Raw genomic sequence first — 13937 nt, forward strand, 5'->3', positions numbered from 1 at the left:
TAATATCCACAATTGTTTAGCAAATGTCTCAGATTTGAAAATGGTTCAGGTATAAAAAAATTTCATATACCAATTGGAGATCTTCTTGTGGTGAATAATTACTCGAATTGACTATTTCTGAAATATTAATAACAGATTTTAATGATTCGTTTGAAACCGAGGCCGTGATTAGTGATGCACACGGCTAGCCAAGATAGCGGGTGACTGGATTTAAACGTCTATTCAAAGAACGGAAACTCGATAAAATTTCGTCCTCCGTAACAAAGAGAATCCAGCATACCTCGCGCGAGGGGTGATGAATTATTAACGTAAGTTACAAGTTTGCTGGGAATATAATTTAAAAAATCTCGAAACATTTGCCGCCCAAACTTGGATACGATATTCAAAAATGTTCACAAAAGGAGAACGAAAACCGAGCCGATTACGTAACGCACAAAGACACCGCGACAACCCTTTGCGAATGCTTTTGGAACGCGTTGGCCTGTGATCCTGTGGAAGTACGAAGATGACGGGGTCCCCGAAATAGACAGGAATTAGCGACGCCGAGGTGCCAAGGTAGGAGTAAAAGGTACTAAGCGTTTGATATTCCGGGGCTGGTGGTGTCTCTGTGTGAGGACGCGAGGCGAGGGCCGCCCTTGTTAGGCAAAAACGCGGTGGATGATGGATGGACGCTAAATTGCATTAATTAAATTCACCGTGACGCCCTTCGCCGGTAGCCTATAACGTATAAGATTGGCATTATATAAATTGCGGATGGCTGCTGTTCGTCGATCGCACTATGTCGGTCACTTTGATGAGGGCCCCTGCCCTCCACCCGCCCTTAACGCGCTCGGTCGCCCAGCCATCCCCCTTCCTTTGACACTGTTTTATAACAGCTTCCAAAGATGCGTTTATAATTCGCCTGCCTCCGCGTTGATTAATCTCGAATTACTCGGGGTGACTCGAAAACGAAAAGTCTTTGAGGCCGTTCGCTCAAGGGTGTTGAGGATTAAAAATAGGTGGATCGTTATTTTTTGACTGTACTGACAGTTTTTCGATCAGCTAGAAACAGGGAACGTTCATTTTTATCGACGGCCTTGTCGCTCTACACTTTTTTATTTTCGACATCGAGATGACAATTTGAGGTTCACTGTCTAATACTTGTTCTTTCAAATTATACGAAAACGCGGTACAGATGCTTAAACAATTTTATACAAGTATGCCAAACTCTGGCTGCTAACTATCCGAATAGTGAGGCATATTAAACAGGCTTACAGAATTGTGAGTAAGGAATCTTCCATGTTCTCATTATCTTATCTTAACGGATGTTAGAAATAAGTTTAAACAGGTCAGCCTGGAAACGGCGATGACGATTCCAAGTTACAACATCGTTATTTCCTACCAATCAAAACACCAAGTTTCCTGACTTTTATACAAATAATTTCCTCCTCCGGGAAAGTAATGTCCTTCATTTTGGTGCAACGCTGTTACAACGTCAGTCTTTGAGCTGCGGTATGTGTCACAGACTTACGATCATTTCACTTTTCTGCAAGGATATAGGAAAGAATAAGTCGCGATCTTATAAAGATTCTCGGGAAGATTTTTTTAACAGCGTTCTCAAATCAGCTACGGAAGGATTTTCAACTAGGTAACGTGATATCAACCCGGATTTTATTAACGAGACGTATGCGCGACCAGTTTACTTTTGGCAATGCGGTTTTAAACATGAGTAATTCTTTGACGCCATATTTGTTTTAGTACCGTCAAAACACTGCGTGAAATTATAAATAAAATAATTGTAATCTGTATCAACTTCCTGTCGATTTTCACCAGTCTTATACCCGTGCGGAAGATAAAAAGTAATTTTCAGTCATGCGGTAGGAAGCAAAGTGAGAGAAAAGGCTCGAAATAAAAAGCCCGAGACGAAAAGAGAGAGAGAGAGAGAGAGAGAGTTCAAAATAAACAGGAAACAGGGTAGAAACTGAGTATATCCTCGAGGGAGGTTGAATTTAGGGAAAAACTTTGCCTTGTCCTCTTCTGCAGTATTCAAGATTTCTTTGACGTCTTAACGTGCGACGTCGAGGAGGATACCAAGAATCGGCGGGGTATAAGCGGATTTTGTGGAACAGAAGAGCGTCGCTCTAGGAGAGCTTCTTGCTCCTTTTCCTCTCTCTCTCTCTCTCTCTCTCTCTCTCTCCCTTTTTTGCTCCTTCTTCTCTCGCCGCGATCTCCCAACGGGTTCCCTTTCGGCCCCGGCTACTTTTCGTGACGTGTAGAAGCCCGCACACAGAGGCACGCACCTTATATAATCCACAAGCAAAGTAAGACATTAAAAGGTTGAGGTGAGGGCCTCACTTTTGTGGGAGGTGACGGCGGAAGAGGATGAGGTGGGAGTGAAATAATAGCGGCCATACCGTTGTCTAACATGTGTTGCCGGTTGAGAAGAATAACCTAAGTAAGGGTTACCTCTGCGTGCAGGATAGATATTAAGTATAATTTACTGGACCCGAAAAGGGGTTGAGAGTCTGCCGAGACCCGAGTTCTCTGCTCTCTCCTCTTTCCTATCCCATGTTTTTCTCCCTTTATCTAACCGACCGATCCATTCGTCCGCGTGTCTTTCTCCGTCTATACAGTCCTTTCTTCTTTACCATAATTACTGATCAGAGAAACCACAGACGAATCACAGCTGTGAATTCAGCTGGTCGAATATTGGTTTCTAAAGACATTGGAAGCATTTTTGTTCCACGTTGTATCGAGTTGGTTCACTTTTGTGAGGCCTTTTTTTAAAATAATTTCGAGACAACGCACAGCAGTGATATATTGTTGACTTGAATCTTTTCGGTAGGTAATTCCGTGAATCAGTCTCCTTCTTCTTCTGATTTCAAATGACTATTTCCGTACTGGAAGTCTACCGAAATGTTTGTATCTCGATAATCCAACATTGTTTTTTCTGTCATTTAATACATTGTTACATTGCACAGAACAAAATCAACCAACGGTTGTTCTTTCAAAGTGACCACTAGTAAAGCTTCGCAAGTCGAAATTATTAATACCTGTGCAGTATTCAAATTGAATTTCACATAAGTACGTCTGAAGTGAACATGACATTAACGAAGGGGTCGACTCTTACCTTGAACGTTCTTGTGTTGAACATAAAATGTTGACAAAATATAATGATACAGTCGATCCGAGTTATCTAAAAATTCAAAGGGCATCACAAAATATCGATTTCGGTCGTCCGGGTCTTAATGGACAAGAAATTTGGCAGGAAAAATCCTCAGTACCATAAACATGAAATTGAACCCCAATGCGGAGACCTTTAAGCCAGAATTTTCCCAAACTCAATCAAGCGATTGAATTAAGTGTTCATTGAAATGACATCAATGTATCCAGTCAGAGTTAAAAATTAAAATCATTCTAAAAGTCTTCTAGTCTATTTTACAGGAGTAACTACTGTACTATATCAGAATTCGAATTCTCAGGAGTTGAATAAACTGTACAGTTTTCTATTTCTATCAATGATATAGTTAGAACCACAATATATTTTTTAATAAAATATTTCACGAAGCTTCAAATTTGTAGAGATATTGGAAAAATAATCTTTCGAACTCAACGATGAGTTTTATTTAGCCAGCCTTACGGCTAAACAAGCTAGAATTGCATATGAATTTTCACGGGAAGAATGATTTTGGCGTCGAGATGAGTTTCGAAGAGTGTAATTTGACGTCCGCGAGGCTCGGACCGCTGCTCGCAAAGAGATCGCCCCGTGTTTGTTAATTAACTGTATATGCTTCTTCCGTATTATTTGTCGAGCTATGTACGCGGATAGGATGTACTTGGGTGTATGTTTTGAGCTGTTTTATGTTTGCCAATAAAATGGCGCACGGTGTACAGAGCCGGACAAGATCAAACGCATCGAGAGGAGCAGGGATACGTGCAGGACAGTAGGTGCCTCGCTCCAAGCTGCTCTCAACATTTTTCCCTCAGAAATAAATGAGCACAACGCACAAACAAGCAAACAAACTGGTCATCAAGAACCGTTACTATTCTACCCTCGGACGATCAAACCAACGAGGGAGAGACTGAAATCATTCCGAATCGCGGTCTCTTTTGGCCTCAAACTATTCTCATTACTTTATTTCTTCCTTGCGTTATTGCGGACGTAGCTCACATACGTTTTAACCACTATCTGATATTGGTACAGTAAAACCTGAAATATTTTTCACGTCAGGAATTTTGCTTTTCGGTGATAACATTTTCATGATAAAAATTGGCGCTTGATTAACCCGAGAAAAATATGTAAATACTAAACATTTAGCATATAGGTATGTTATCGTAAGCATTGGGAACGGAAATGTGTTGCTGTGACATCTGGTGGTAAAATAACGCGTTACTCCGAGTCGACCATATTTAGTTTCAAAAACTTCTCTCGTCGTATTTTTTTGCGGTATATCGATTCCTCGCGATATAACTAAAGCTTCACAGCTTGCACTGAGTTTTCTGCTCTTTCATATTTACGTAATTGACCAAATACGATTTGCTGATAGCCAGTTCTCACCGCCATATTGCTTAGTCCTCATTTTTGTTACTTAACCTCAAGCCGAAGAATTAACGGCATTGGTAGAGTCCGTAGAGTCAACCTGACATGGCGGGCGATTCTGCAAGCACAACTACAAGTATTGTCCTTTTCCAGACAGTTTTCGAAATTCGTTACACGCTGACGTTGGCACGGTCCGTTCCTTTGTTCAGTTTCCGGTAGGCAGCGGAAAGTTGCGTGGTATCACGGCCCGTTATACTAAGAATCTTACAATTATTTAGAACAAAGCCATTTCTGTTGTATAGTCGGCGAAGAACCCGCACAAAAGTGGTGCCTCTCAATTTCCTCGTAGAACGTCGCTTGAGTCGCCTTACACCACGCCATCTTCTCGTTCTCATTGCGTTGAATGGTTTTTGAATTTTACGATCTCACTGGTTGATGGGACACGTCACTGGAGCTGAGAGAAAATGTCTAAGCATCTGAAGCTACAACCGTTAGTATAAATAACGTTTGTGAAAACAAGCGATTCAGTCCTGTTTGAATTTATCGTAGGTATTCCATATATTCTTAGATCGTACTATTTTTAACGATGTTAAAAGAGAGTTTTTCAGTAGGCTTAACTTGTGTCGCGATGCACAGGTAAACCTTCATAAAATTCACAGTCATGGTTGTTGTATAAAAACAAAACATGCTGCACAAAATATTCCATCTCATAAGTTTCAATTCCGTTGTTAATAGTATATACTTTTGTCAAATTATTTCACTTTTTCAACATCAAGTTGCCTGCAAATGATGCTTACAATTGGTAACGGAGTTACTAATCATATTACACTTTTACAGCAACTGTGGCTTTGTACAGGAAATAAAAAATGAATCAAAACAAATTCACCTAAAAAAAATGTCACACACAAAATTATCAGCATATCATACGATAAATACACATTTCCAATTAAAAATTCCGCTTCCAATCGAAATCCTGAATCACCATTGTACAGAATCTAGTAGCGTAAAACTGAAGAAATCGTACTCATCAAGTGGAGCCAGTAAAAAATGCTACAATTAATTCAGCTCGCAAACAATTCAAAATGTAGAAGTCAAACATGTATCAATTAAATTCAGATGGTTAAAATCGTCGAAAGTATCCAGCATCAAGGTGAGTCGTTTTCGACCTTCGTTAGTAATTATGACCATTCGGAATTCATTCTGAAAATGAGCTTCGGCACCGCTAGTGTAAGATCATACATCTGACAATCAGCTATCCAGGATTGATCCACCTTCGATGAAAACAGCGCGCCGAACTTGTCGAGTCGCGACGCGCGACTGACTCACAGTTGACGTTCAGCCGCGCTGGCATCAAAACCAGCACCACCAGCTGCACCGTTCGGCGCAACCGGCGTCCCGAACTGTCCCGAACCGTCCCGAACATGGCCGAGCATCGGAACACCGGTCTTGGCGCCGTGGCTCGCTCTGAAACTCCAAACGAGCCGGCTAGTCGTGCCGCGGCCGTTCAAAGGGCAGGTTAACGTTACTCGGCACCAAGTCGCTCCGTCTTGTCCGTTCGACCGAAAAGCACGCGTGTTCGGAAGCTGAGTCGAGAGATCATTGGCTGAGATAAGTCCGGTCCAGATACCGATTACGAGTATTTCGAATTTGTCAAAACACACACACACACGCGCGCGCAACGGTGAAAAGCGAACGGAAATATAGAAATAATTCAGTGTTATGATAGTAATTGGTGATCGCGAGTCGGCCCGTCGCGTTCGGAGTAAGAAGATCATCCTGACGCCGGATGCGAACAGGATTGAGGAAAGGTAGTGAGTAGCGCGTCCCGCGGAAGTGATGAAACGTGTCGATTTTGTGTTCTTCTTGTTATGGTTTCACCTCTAGCGGGACTCTGCAGTTGTTATTCTCCCAAGCGACGATTTTTCTGTTCCAAGCATCCTTGCGCCGAGACCTGATCTCTCGAATTAATTCCGCCCGCTGTGTGCGGACAGAAATTCGAACATTCGCGGCTCGGTGCTTCGTCTCTGGATATTTGTGACCGCTGTTGCGTCCCAACGCTCCCCCACGTGCGTGTGAAGCGAGGTGATATCGGAGCCGATTGTGTAAACACAGATGAAAACCGCGTCGATAAGCATCGGCTAAACATTGAGAGAAGATATCCGGTCGACGCTGTTTATTTTTCAAGGATATCGATTCAGTGTGTCTGTGCGAGGCGTAAAGCGATCGCGGAACCGTGTATAAAAGTGAGTGACAAGAAGTTGGAACCGTTCGAAGATTCCCGCCGGTCCAAGAAACAGAGGAGGAACGACGGTGTGACGCAAGAAAGGAACAACGAGCGCTCGGCGACCGGTTCGCTCGCCTTTTGAAAAACCTCACGCGCTGCGCGGTGGCTGCTGGGTAACGTGGCTCGCTGCTTAGGCGCGCAGCCAGCGCTCAAAGGGCAACAGCCGCGCGCTGTTCAAGGGCAGCGTGAGAGCAGAGAGCGCTGAACGGTTCGGCGCGTTGCTGGTTTCTTTCGGTGATCGTGCGCGACTCGAGTTTTCTCTTGAAAAGTGGTTGTTTGATCGTTCGTTTCTCTTTGATCGTTGCCGGATTCTCGGGTTATCTTATCGCCGCGTGGTGCCATGCGAAACGGGATTGGACTGAGAGAAGGAATCGTAGTTTAGAGGGAAAAGGAGCCGGTATATAAGGTGTCGGTAATTTGGTGCAGGGTGCGTGCGAGAAAAATGAAACGCCGTTTACCGGATGTTATGATCCTGATTAGGGCAGCTGTTTTAGCAGCTGTTCTCACACAGCTTGGGGCCTTTGCTAGCCGACCCGCTGGCGCTCATCCTGGACATGCTTACTTCGAACAGCCATGCTGCGGTCACTCGCATCTTCGACATCATAAAGGTAATTATCGTTTTTACGGATGAAAATTGTACCCTTGAATGCAGCTGCTGTTAGGCTGAGGGCTGTGAATTTTAATCAAGAATTTTTACCGTCGGATAGAAAATGTATGGACTTGTAGGTTTTCGGTTTTTTTCTCTTGCTTCAAAATGAAGTGAAATTCGTTTAACGCTCCAAAAGCGTTATCTGTACGCAATTCGTATGCACTTAGATCCGAGAAACGTGAGTTATTAGTGAATTCTTAGTAAGATAGGCCGTAGAAAAGATCACCAGCATTTGGCTGTGATAAGAGAGGCGATTCTAGAATAGATGCGTTCTTTTTTATAGTTCAGGTATGTTTTTAGTTTGATGAAAAATTTATTAAAATAGTTCTTACAGCATCGAACGTGACGTTCGTATTGTTATTCATTGTAGGAATTTTTTTTTTTAAATTGCGGTGCATGCAGCTGAATGAAAATCGGTTCAGTAATTTGAAAACATACGTGGCATATGGATCTTGATATTAAAGAATAATCGATCCGCAAGTAAAAACCAAAGAAACGTAGAAATTTTGAATTTACTCCTGATTTGTTGAAAGAAAGTAATGTATAATTTCAACTAGAAAATTGACATTTAAAGTTTTGGAATTTTGGATTACTTCAACGTAATCTAAAACAAATTACTTATGATCGAATTGATCCGATAACCTTAGAAATGCTGGGTAAAAAAAGAACCAAAAATTGTTAACACGTGATGAAAATTGTTCAAAAAGTTGTCAATCAATTTCTGTTAAAAATGAGCATTTTTTGCCCAAGATGTCTGTAAATTTGACGTATACTTTAAATATAAAACGGCGTAATGTCAATTTTGAGAATTCTAACGTACCTGCGCGACTAGAGATTTACCTAGATCCCAAAACATCTCTGAATCAAAAATTTTAGCAGAATATTTCAAAAATTTTGTCACATCATTTACATAACTGATGAAAAAATAAACAAGTTTCAATTTGACGAGGTGAAATGAAAATGTCGGTAAATCGCTGCTCTAAACTCCCGGTAAGAATATTTCGCGAGATATCGTGATACTGGTCATGAGATTCGGTTTCAAATACGTTCGTCCATTCGTCGATCCGCCGGCGATGGCTATCAAGTATCGTGAATATAGAGACGAACAAGGAAGAGGAAAGAGAAAAACTACGAGCTTGCAGCGGACCCAAGCTATGAACTTATTGTTAGCCGTAGAATAGAATGAAAGCGAAAGGTGAAATGGAAATGGAAAAGGGAAAAATCCTCGAGTAGCGAATGGAATGCAGAATGCAAACGACCCGGTCCTCCTCCTCGAGCGAGCGACAGACATCCTCTATGCATGTAAATTTGCCGCGGTGTACCGAAGCCAGCAGTAATTGTGCGCCTTAACGAGGTGTCTGAAATAGACCGAGCGTTGTCTATTTCGTCTTTCATATAATTTGGACCTTGCCCGTTCGTACGTATCCAGATACGTCCGGTCTTCGGTGGAGGTTGTCGCAAATCTAGACTACACGCAACGTTCCTTAATTAATTCATTACTACTGTCGAAAAGATTCAGGATACGCTCTGTGACTCGAACTACGGTATTCCGATAGTCTTCTTACACTGAGACAAATTTCATTTGTCAATGTTTGTTTGAATATTGTTGGAATTACGAAAAACGAGGTACGCCTAACCATTTTGCGCTACCGTCGATCCTTTTTTGGTAATTGCAACGCAAAATCAGTTCGTTAGGTTTACTCTACTTTTTTAGTTAAACGAGGCTGTAACCGACAGTGATAACGGATGAGAATCGTTATATACGCATGGTTGATTGTATATCTCAAACGTAGATACCGTAAGAATTTTCCAAACCATTTATCTTCCATCTCGATCCTCAAGTCGTGAATCATTGTCCCAATTGATCGTCCACATCATGAATTTTCACGTTGCGGGGCAATTTGGATTAGAAAATCTGTCTCGCCGATTTCCTTTGCATTTGAATGGAGATCAGAAAATTTTGGAAGTGCTGTGACTTGGGTTATTATATTTATGACTCAGGATTCGAACTAAAATGAAAGAAGAAGAAAAAATGTTTCAGATCAATTGAATTGCTCTTGTATGTTTTAATTATATTCAGAACAGCGATGCTCACGAATCAACGTTTCGTTTTAAGAATTCACCGAATCTTGGCTCTCACAATAGCTGCATGCTCACGTATCGTGGTGCACGATGGGTTGAGTGAACATCAAGCGTCGGCCATTTTATCAACTTGAGATAATCTAAGAAGTCTTACTGTCTGGAGTCTCGAATCTTGAGTTTGGATATTCAAGAGGGTTTTACTACAAAGCGATTCTTGTTTGGGGTCCGGTTCTTGGAGCCGCGTCGTCGGTATCAAAAGTGTGCAAAGCGATCGGTTGAGTTTGGTTGGCTCACGAGCGTTAGCTTTCATCTAGAAATCCTTTCAGTACCCGATAGGAGAAAGGTCTCGGATAACGGGGTGCAGCGATGAAACGAATAAAAATCAACGGTATCTAATTTCGACACTGGTGCTACAAAAGTTGAACAAAATATTATTCAGTGGTTCAAGAAAAAACGCAATTTTCTTTATAATTTACCTACCAGTCCTACTTCTTCGCTCGATTAAGGTTTCAAACATGTGTAGAATCAAATCTGAACTAAACGTACAAAAAAGAAAAAAAAAAAAAAAAATTAGTGGGGCCGTTTGAACAATTGTTGTGAATACTGTAAAAATTCTCAGCTGTCCGAACTATGAATTTTGACGAATCACTTGTACCGAGCTTTTGTGATAGATCGCAATTCATTTGACGGTAAACGAAAAATTGAATGACGGATGAGAATTTTTTTTTTTTACTGAAACAATGTGCCGTTTCGTTTAAAATTGACCTTTGCGGCGAATACATTTCGACATTTTTCTTTTCTACAATCACGACTGACATATCATAGGGCCCATGAGAAAACGTCTGTACCTTTGTAATTTAATTCCTGTTGTTTCGAAGCAGCGAGCAAAAGATATCTCGGTTATCTTTGCGATGTAATAAAACCATATTACTTATACTGCGTATATCCTTCCGAGGTAAACAAGCTGATAAACGTTTATGTGCTTACACGTGTCCATACGAGGAAATATTTCTTACGTCGGTAGGTACTTTCGTAAAGATGGGTGAACGTAAATACGACGGTACGTCCATGATTCCGTCGAACAAATAAACCTCGTACAGTAAACTCCTTTCCGGTCGGTCCTTAGGTTGATAAAATTTAGAACGTGGACATTTCAGGCGAACAGAGAATTCTACGATTCAGTTTCAACGAATTAGACAGTAAAACGAATACAGACACGCGTGCAAAACGGGGATAACTCAATTTTGATTGATTATAGTAGATTGATGAGAGTTCTGGGGGGCGATTCAATCGGAAAAAGCACAGCTTTGTAAACGGGGTCGAATTGCGTAACTGTTGCATACTCTTTTACATTTGTTATTGATCCAGAGATCCGCAGAGAGAGAGAGAGAGAGAGAGAGAGGGAGAAAAAACGATTTATTTTACAGTACGGTTCTGAAAAATCATACACTGTTTTGACGATATTTGGGATAACATATGAAATAACTTTTCTGAATTCCGCTGAAAAACAGAGATGCACCGTGGAAATTTGGACCCTCTCCGTTCGTTTGTTTATTTAATATAACAAGGAAAAGGGTGAGTTTGCTAGGTCGGTAAAGGTGGGAGTATTGCATGACTTTAAAAATTGACGCGCCAATCGAGTCATCGCTCATACTTTCGGCCGAAATTAGCCAAAGCAGAGCGTGTTTGACATACGCATGTGTAATTCTACAGTACCTACATATGTTTATACACACGCGTGCCCGTGTGTGTGTGTGTGTTCACTGGCAAAATGCACGGCACGGAGGCGCATTCGTAACCGAAACTTTGGAAAGCTTTTGGCAAACAGAGCTGCTGGCGCCGGGTTAGTCATCTAATCGTGCCGCTGGACTATTCTTGCTTTTCTCCTCCTTTTCTCATCCCTCGAGCCAAGCTGGACCGACTCAAACATTTCCAGGTATATGAAGTTATCTCCGCGCCAGAATTTCCACCGTTTTTACCTCTTTTTTTCCGTTGCCTCTGGTACCGAATTCTTCATCTCGCTCTCCGACTAACCCTCTCACATTTTTTGAATACGCATCGGTATGTACATACCATGTATATGCGTACGTATGTGTGCATGTATCTCCTCGCTACGAATACAAGTTCTTTATGAATAAGGAGGAAATTGAATCTTGCGCTGTCTGAATCGACGATGGTATGAAAAAGCATGGTGCTATATAGGCGAAATGAAAATGGTATTTTCAAGAGTTCTTTTACACATACTTGCAGCCGGTACGCGTTTTACTTTCGACAAAACTTATTCGCGTCTAGGTCGACGCATGTGTCGCAAATATTCTCATCGCTCGCAGATATATTCTAATCAGACACACGTACCGCAAGACTCGAAATTCAATCGAACAATAGCGAAATGAGGATGTCGCTCACACTTTTCGTTCAACAATTTTTTTTCAATTCTCTAGCTTGTACAGAAAATAATAAATAAATAATGAAGCGGAATTTTCAGTTTTCAATGTTTTTTGTCGATAGAAGAAAAGTATTGGTTTCAATCGAAAATCACTTTTTCTAACTTCGTTTCTTTTGCCAACAAGTTTTTAAAAAAAAAACAAAAATGTCAGTATCACTTGCTACAATATTACGAAAATTCGAGTAGAAACGGAATCGCCGTTGGGAAAGTAGTGCCGTGTGAGGTGGATAAGGACCCGAGAGTTACGTACCTGCACGGACCGCCTTTCGGGAAATGAAAATACACGACCGTAGGAAGTGCAGGTACCACCGTAGAACCCATAGTGCCGAGGTTATACCTTCGAACAAGTTGGAGGATACAGCTGCCTGCAGTACGAACACCAGGGACGAGAGGACAAGCACAAGCGGTTTCTTTGCAGCTTCCTCGTCGTTACGAGGGGCAATTCTGACCCCTCGAAGAGCTAAAACCGAACAAAAACGTTTTCTGGCTACAGCAGGGCGAGGGATGGAAATTTTTTCTAATGGCGGTTTTTGAATTTGTGTTGGAAGTACCGGTATGCGGTGAGAGAAATTTTCAGTTGCGGTTACCGCTCGGTCCTTAACTATTTTCATTTTTTACGACTATCGAAAAATATAGTTCTAGGTAGAAAATGAAACTTAGTTTTCTAGCTGTTACCGGAAAGTCTGGTATCCGTTGCTATTCTTTCTCGTTACGATCACTGTTGCTAGATTTTCTTGTAACTGTTGTAAAAATTTAATGCTCGTGCAAAAATAAATTGACGTTCAAGCCTTGTTTAACTAAAAAAGTAAAAAAAACGAACAAACTGATTTTGCGTTGCAATCACCAAAAAAGGATCGACGATAGCGCAAAATGATTACGTGTACCTCGTTTTCCGCAATTCCAACGATATTTAAACAGTTTTTTTTTAAACGATACCTGTTTTACTGAATTTTTCTAGCTACTATGACAAATGAAATTTTTTCAGTGTGCTGTTTTATCATTTTACTTTTTCAAATCGCTTCGGAAAAACTTCTTTGCCCTCACGTTACAAATTAATGAGGAAATGTCCGCTATTTATGACTTCATGACGTACTGTCAAATGCTCAATAATTTTTTTATTACTCTAGAAAATCATTTGCCTTATTTCTCATCGTCACTGAAATTTCTTTTAACCGCGTAAATACGTTAAGCATGTTTTGATCAGTTCTGCCAGTTACAAAAAAGAGTTCTCTCTCTCTCTCTCTATAAATTTTTATCAATCGGAATCATTTTTCATAATTTTCAAATAATTTTTGGAGAACGTAAAGAAGAATGACGAATTATGAGTTTGTAAATTTTTCTTAGCAACCTTCATGGATCGCCGAACTAAGGATATTAGAATTTTTAGAGATTATTTGATAAGTATAAAAATACAATTGGAAAAATGATTTTCTATTTTTTCCGTTATTCCGAATTTCAAATGTGCAATAACGTTTTATCTCATCCACTTTCAATACATCGATGACAAACTCTCATCCAACCTCCAGGTCACTTTTTATCTCATGAGACTGAAGTTAGTAACGTTAATTAACGTAACGAAAAGTTGGGGGGGGGGGGGGGGGGGGGTGATTACTATATGGTAAGTTTACAGTCGCTTTGAAGTAGTCGAGTTTTTAAAATATGAATACGTTTTGCTTAATTATGATTTACCGAATTCCAGACGTTCCTGCAATTGTGAAATAACGATTTTCCGAAACGTTAATCGTTACAGTAACGTTACGAACTTCAGCCTCACTTTTTCTCTCCATACGGGTTTTCGGCCCGTCTTCGTTCTGTCCGACTCTCCTTTCCTCTCCCTCTCTTGCCCATCCAGTAGTCGACCATTGCTCGCCAGGCCCCGAAGACCCTTGAGCCCCCTTCTTAAAAGAACCAGAATACACCGGAATGCCTTTTGTGCCCAAAAGAACACGCCGTTATA

General features: G+C 41.0%; 1 protein-coding gene across 2 annotated transcripts in view; it reads left to right on the forward strand.

Annotated features, from left to right (window-relative positions):
- LOC124182358 (semaphorin-2A) overlaps positions 1-13937 on the forward strand; it is a 272031-nt gene that overhangs the window by 134882 nt on the left and 123212 nt on the right. Inside the window, exon 1 of one of the 2 annotated variants that reach the window (XM_046569507.1) lies at positions 6021-7411. The exons of the other annotated variant lie outside the window; for it this stretch is intronic. Coding sequence (XP_046425463.1) covers positions 7246-7411 — 166 coding nt within the window. The 5' untranslated portion in view covers positions 6021-7245. Of the gene's footprint in view, positions 1-6020; positions 7412-13937 lie in introns of those variants that run through there. 2 annotated transcript variants of the gene reach the window in all.

The sequence above is a fragment of the Neodiprion fabricii genome, chromosome 5, assembly GCF_021155785.1.
Source record: "Neodiprion fabricii isolate iyNeoFabr1 chromosome 5, iyNeoFabr1.1, whole genome shotgun sequence".
NCBI classification, from domain to species: Eukaryota; Metazoa; Arthropoda; class Insecta; order Hymenoptera; family Diprionidae; genus Neodiprion; species Neodiprion fabricii.